We start from the raw sequence: 6,645 nt of genomic DNA, 5'->3' as shown, positions 1-6,645 counted from the left end.
CCATTGCGTCTTCCTGTAGTGTCATATGTTGTATGTAAATGTGTAATAGGAAGAACAAAACACCCAGCCCCCAAGTTGAATGAAGTAATCATAGATTTTAAAATCCTTGATGAGGCCGGGAATCGAATCCAGGGCCCTCTGAACCGAAGATCACATCACTGACCATTCAACCAAGGAATCGGGCAGGTAAATAAAAAAAAATAAATAAATAAATAAATAATCTAGAACTTACATTTTATATTTATATTTTATTTTTGTAAGTTTATTGTTATTTCAGTACAGGACACATCCTCAGTTGTAGGTGAAGATAATTCTCAAGTTCTATTGGTATGGTTTCATTTTAATAATATTCACATATTTTTTTGGTTTGACCTGAACGCACATTCAGGCAGTTGTTGGTGTTTCTGTTGTTGATATGTTGATGATAGGGCTGTCGGGACAACACACGCCGATGAAGCTGAAAGAACAACAAGAAACGGTGTGAAATTTTCCTTTGGGAAAAACAAATGATTATAAATATATCTTTCAATAAATGGAACTCAAATTTATTTATATCTAAGGAGTAGTTTTGGAGTGATATCTGTATGGAATACGGAATTGACACGTGCACGCTTCAAAGCATCGAAAGGGGAAACTGACTCGGAGCTTGCGAAACTGCCACGGATGAAATATTCAGATGAGGTGAGGCCTCTTTGATAAAAACACCCATCTATAGGTCTCTCAGTCAAGGCCATCCATCAACACTTCACATCACAGCCTGCAAGATCACATCGACCATCTGTACTTTAATAATACGACTCTCAGTCAAGGCCATCCATCAACACTTCACATCACAGCCTGCAAGATCACATAGACCATCTGTACTCTAATAATACGACTCTCAGTCAAGGCCATCCATCAACACTTCAGATCACAGCCTGCAAGATCACATCGACCATCTGTACTCTAAAGTCCTCTTTAATAATATGTCTGTCAGTCATGGCCATCCACCAGTACTTCACATCACAGCCTGCAAGATCACATAGACCATCTGTACTCTAAAGTCCTCTTTAATAATATGTCTGTCAGTCATGGCCATCCACCAGTACTTCACATCACAGCCTGCAAGATCACATCGACCATCTGTACTTTAATAATACGACTCTCAGTCATGGCCATCCACCAGTACTTCACATCACAGCCTGCAAGATCACATAGACCATCTGTACTCTAAAGTCCTCTTTAATAATATGTCTGTCAGTCATGGCCATCCACCAGTACTTCACATCACGGCCTGCAAGATCACATAGACCATCTGTACTCTAAAGTCCTCTTTAATAATATGTCTGTCAGTCATGGCCATCCACCAGTACTCCACATCACAGGCTGCAAGATCACATAGACCATCTGTACTCTAAAGTCCTCTTTAATAATATGTCTGTCAGTCATGGCCATCCACCAGTACTTCACATCACGGCCTGCAAGATCACATAGACCATCTGTACTCTAAAGTCCTCTTTAATAATATGTCTGTCAGTCATGGCCATCCACCAGTACTTCACATCACGGCCTGCAAGATCACCTAGACCATCTGTACTCTAAAGTCCTCTTTAATAATATGTCTGTCAGTCATGGCCATCCACCAGTACTTCACATCACGGCCTGCAAGATCACATAGACCATCTGTACTCTAAAGTCCTCTTTAATAATATGTCTGTCAGTCATGGCCATCCACCAGTACTTCACATCACGGCCTGCAAGATCACATAGACCATCTGTACTCTAAAGTCCTCTTTAATAATATGTCTGTCTGTCATGGCCATCCACCAGTACTTCACATCACGGCCTGCAAGATCACATAGACCATCTGTACTCTAAAGTCCTCTTTAATAATATGTCTGTCAGTCATGGCCATCCACCAGTACTTCACATCACGGCCTGCAAGATCACATAGACCATATGTACTCTAAAGTCCTCTTTAATAATATGTCTGTCAGTCATGGCCATCCACCAGTACTTCACATCACAGCCTGCAAGATCACATAGACCATCTGTACTCTAAAGTCCTCTTTAATAATATGTCTGTCAGTCATGGCCATCCACCAGTACTTCACATCACGGCCTGCAAGATCACATAGACCATCTGTACTCTAAAGTCCTCTTTAATAATATGTCTGTCAGTCATGGCCATCCACCAGTACTTCACATCACGGCCTGCAAGATCACATAGACCATCTGTACTCTAAAGTCCTCTTTAATAATATGTCTGTCAGTCATGGCCATCCACCAGTACTTCACATCACGGCCTGCAAGATCACATAGACCATCTGTACTCTAAAGTCCTCTTTAATAATATGTCTGTCAGTCATGGTCATCCATCAATACTCCACATCACAGCCTGCAAGATCACATAGACCATCTGTACTCTAAAGTCCTCTTTAATAATATGTCTGTCAGTCATGGCCATCCACCAGTACTTCACATCACAGCCTGCAAGATCACATAGACCATCTGTACTCTAAAGTCCTCTTTAATAATATGTCTGTCAGTCATGGCCATCCACCAGTACTTCACATCACGGCCTGCAAGATCACATAGACCATCTGTACTCTAATAATACGACTCTCAGTCAAGGCCATCCATCAACACTCCACATCACAGCCTGCAAGATCACATAGACCATCTGTACTCTAAAGTCCTCTTTAATAATATGTCTGTCAGTCATGGCCATCCACCAGTACTTCACATCACGGCCTGCAAGATCACATAGACCATCTGTACTCTAAAGTCCTCTTTAATAATATGTCTGTCAGTCATGGCCATCCACCAGTACTTCACATCACAGCCTGCAAGATCACATAGACCATCTGTACTCTAAAGTCCTCTTTAATAATATGTCTGTCAGTCATGGCCATCCACCAGTGCTTCACATCACGGCCTGCAAGATCACATAGACCATCTGTACTCTAAAGTCCTCTTTAATAATATGTCTGTCAGTCATGGCCATCCACCAGTACTTCACATCACAGCCTGCAAGATCACATAGACCATCTGTACTCTAATAATACGACTCTCAGTCAAGGCCATCCATCAACACTTCAGATCACAGCCTGCAAGATCACATAGACCATCTGTACTCTAAAGTCCTCTTTAATAATATGTCTGTCAGTCATGGCCATCCACCAGTACTTCACATCACGGCCTGCAAGATCACATAGACCATCTGTACTCTAAAGTCCTCTTTAATAATATGTCTGTCAGTCATGGCCATCCACCAGTACTTCACATCACAGCCTGCAAGATCACATAGACCATCTGTACTCTAAAGTCCTCTTTAATAATATGTCTGTCAGTCATGGCCATCCACCAGTACTTCACATCACAGCCTGCAAGATCACATAGACCATCTGTACTCTAAAGTCCTCTTTAATAATATGTCTGTCAGTCATGGCCATCCACCAGTACTTCACATCACGGCCTGCAAGATCACATAGACCATCTGTACTCTAAAGTCCTCTTTAATAATATGTCTGTCAGTCATGGCCATCCACCAGTACTTCACATCACAGCCTGCAAGATCACATAGACCATCTGTACTCTAAAGTCCTCTTTAATAATATGTCTGTCAGTCATGGCCATCCACCAGTACTTCACATCACAGCCTGCAAGATCACATAGACCATCTGTACTCTAAAGTCCTCTTTAATAATATGTCTGTCAGTCATGGCCATCCACCAGTGCTTCACATCACGGCCTGCAAGAACACATAGACCATCTGTACTCTAAAGTCCTCTTTAATAATATGTCTGTCAGTCATGGCCATCCACCAGTACTTCACATCACAGCCTGCAAGATCACATAGACCATCTGTACTCTAATAATACGACTCTCAGTCAAGGCCATCCATCAACACTCCACATCACAGCCTGCAAGATCACATAGATCATCTGTACTCTAAAGTCCTCTTTAATAATATGTCTGTCAGTCATGGCCATCCACCAGTACTTCACATCACATCCTGCAAGATCACACTGGCCATCTGTACTTTGACGCCCCTCCTTCATAAGGTGCCTCTCAGTCAAGGCCATTCAACAATACTTCAATAAAAAATGCAACATCACATCGGCCATCTGTACTTTGACGCCCCTCTTTGATAATACGTCTCTCGGTCATGGTCATCCATCAATACTTCACATCACAGCCTGCAAGATCACATCGGCCATCTGTACTTTGATGGCCCTCTTTGATAATACGTCTCTCGGTCATGGCCATCCATCAGTACTTCACATCACAGCCTGCAACATCACATCGGCCATCTGTACTTTGACGCCCCTCTTTGATAATACGTCTCTCCGTCATGGTGATCCATCAATACTTCACATCACAGCCTGCAAGATCACATCGGCCATCTGTACTTTGACGCCCCTCTTTGATAATACTTCTCTCGGTCATGGTCATCCATCAATACTTCACATCACAGCCTGCAAGATCACATCGACCATCTGTACTTTGACGCCCCTCTTTGATAATACGTCTCTCGGTCATGGCCATCCATCAGTACTTCACATCACAGCCTGCAAGATCACATCGACCATCTGCACTTTAACGCCCCTGTTTGATAATGTGTCTCTCAGTCATGGCCATCCATCAGTACTTCACATCACAGCCTACACGGTCGCTAGGTAACGTCGGGCCACATATTTTATGTTACTAATTTCGTGAGACGAGACATATTTTCAGATGTGTGTTCTTGTATTTTGTCTGCATTATCTCTGTCTTCGGCTATCATACACTGACACTTCCCCTCCCTTCTCTGTAGCACAGCGTTCTGCCGCAACAAATACGGCGAGTTCCAGAATTTGAATCCACACCCGAAAGTAACAATGAAATCTCGTTTTCTCGAAAAGAAAATCTTTCGCTGAGTTTTCATCGGTATGGTTCTGATACATCGTTTATAATTTGACAATATAAGCTCTCCGGACCGTGTGACTCCGCCTCTGGACCCGATAACCCTCTGGATTGAGTTAGGAAGTGAGTGCAGGTACGTCGCATCCAGATTAAGCCACGCGCTGAGGATTTGATCGCGCAATTCCAGAAGATTGCGGGGATGCTGATGTCGGGGCTTAATCCGCTGTTCCAACATGCCCCAAAGATTTTCAATGGGGTTCAGGTCAGGTGATTTTGGAGGCCAATCGAGATTTAATAGGGTTGGGGAGTGTTCATAAAATCAGTCGCATATGCATCCAGTCCGACGAACTTTGCTGTTGTCATCTTGAAAAATCGTGTTATCATAGCATACTCATCATGCAGATGTTGGCTGAAAGGCAACACCTGATCATCCAGAATGTTTACATAAACATGGTGGTTCATGTTAGTGGTGACCTCAGTGAGCAGGCCCAATCCATGATACCACCACAGACCCATCTCCGGCTTGAAACTGACCTTGCACACATCCAGGATGAAATGCATATTTGGCCTGCGATGCACTCGAGGACGTGCGTCATTGGAATGCAGGCAAATACGTGATTCGTCCGACCACATTTCGTTCCACCAGTCAGCTCCTGTCCATGTTCGATGATTTCCAGCTCATTGAAGACGCCCAGCTCTATGTGCCTGTGTGAGCAATGACCTCCTGCGAGATGACCGACTCCAAATAAGAATTGCATTCAGTTCCCGCCTCAATATTCTCTCGCTAACAGATTGGGATGGACCTTCATTCACTGACTGCAGCAGCTCCTGTCGGGTTTTGAAGCGGTTTTGATTCACAAGCTGTGGAAAGTGTTCAGTCAGGAGCTTTCCCCGAACACAATTCTGACGTCGTGTTTCGTCGCCACGCGACTTGCAGATACGCTGCGAAACACCCACAAATCCAGCAGCTTCACGCACTGGATGGGCATGGATATGGTCAAACACGACTGCTCCCTGTCGCCACTCTGCCACTTGTTGACGTACCCTGTCCGCTTGAAACATCAATCTCTCACTGATCGCTGCTGCCTTGTGCTCGCAAAGAGACAGCGCAAGCGCACTGCTCCTCAGCGTTCCTTATAAATAGGCGAGATAACTCGTCTTGGTACTCATATTGTTTTTCCTGCCATTTTCAAGTTTTATGAACATTTAATAATTCGTAATGTAATTTATAAGAGTTTTTTTCCATACAATATTCACTATTAGAGACGGCTGAAAAATGACGTAGGAGTTACTTTGTCTCACAGTTACATGCATGTCACTTTTACAAATGTAACGAAGACAAAAATAACAGGTTACCAAGTAACGAGAACAAAATAACGTACTAGTGAAAACAGTAACTGCGAAGTAGCAGCTTACAGACACAGAATGTGACCTTCAGAGTTCAGATTGTACGTATGTCTTCCAAGTGAGAGCGCTTTCGTAGGAGATTGCTTCAAGTCAAATACTATATAGTCAGCGGCGTATCCTGGAATCTCCACTGAGGCATGCAACTAGTAACCACGCAGTTAACAAAATGTATTAAGTAAATTTCAATTCTACTCACCCTAATTACATGTAGGTGAACTCGAGCCAAACAGTTTTACTGTAAGTTTCTGGATTGAACGTGCGTACACAATTCTTGTTTTCTTACGAGGGTCCGCCTCTGTGGTGTAGTAGTTAGTGTAATTACCTGCCACCCCCGGAGGCCCGGGTTCGCTT

The 6,645-nt window shown here is 43.5% G+C and overlaps 1 protein-coding gene across 3 annotated transcripts in view; it reads right to left on the bottom strand.

Annotated features, from left to right (window-relative positions):
* Positions 1 to 228: 228 nt before the first annotated feature.
* Positions 229 to 6,645, bottom strand: part of LOC136885350 (inter-alpha-trypsin inhibitor heavy chain H3) — a 160,351-nt gene continuing 153,934 nt past the window's right edge. For all 3 annotated transcript variants that reach the window (XM_067157863.2, XM_068230393.1, XM_068230392.1), the window contains one exon: positions 229 to 457. In XM_067157863.2, coding sequence (XP_067013964.2) covers positions 385 to 457 — 73 coding nt within the window. In that variant the 3' untranslated portion in view covers positions 229 to 384. The remainder of the gene's footprint in view (positions 458 to 6,645) is intronic.

Source organism: Anabrus simplex, chromosome 14 (assembly GCF_040414725.1).
Source record: "Anabrus simplex isolate iqAnaSimp1 chromosome 14, ASM4041472v1, whole genome shotgun sequence".
In the NCBI taxonomy this organism is placed as follows: domain Eukaryota; kingdom Metazoa; phylum Arthropoda; class Insecta; order Orthoptera; family Tettigoniidae; genus Anabrus; species Anabrus simplex.
Note: the sequence above shows the minus strand (reverse complement) of the source record. Positions and strands in the feature narration are given on the sequence as shown.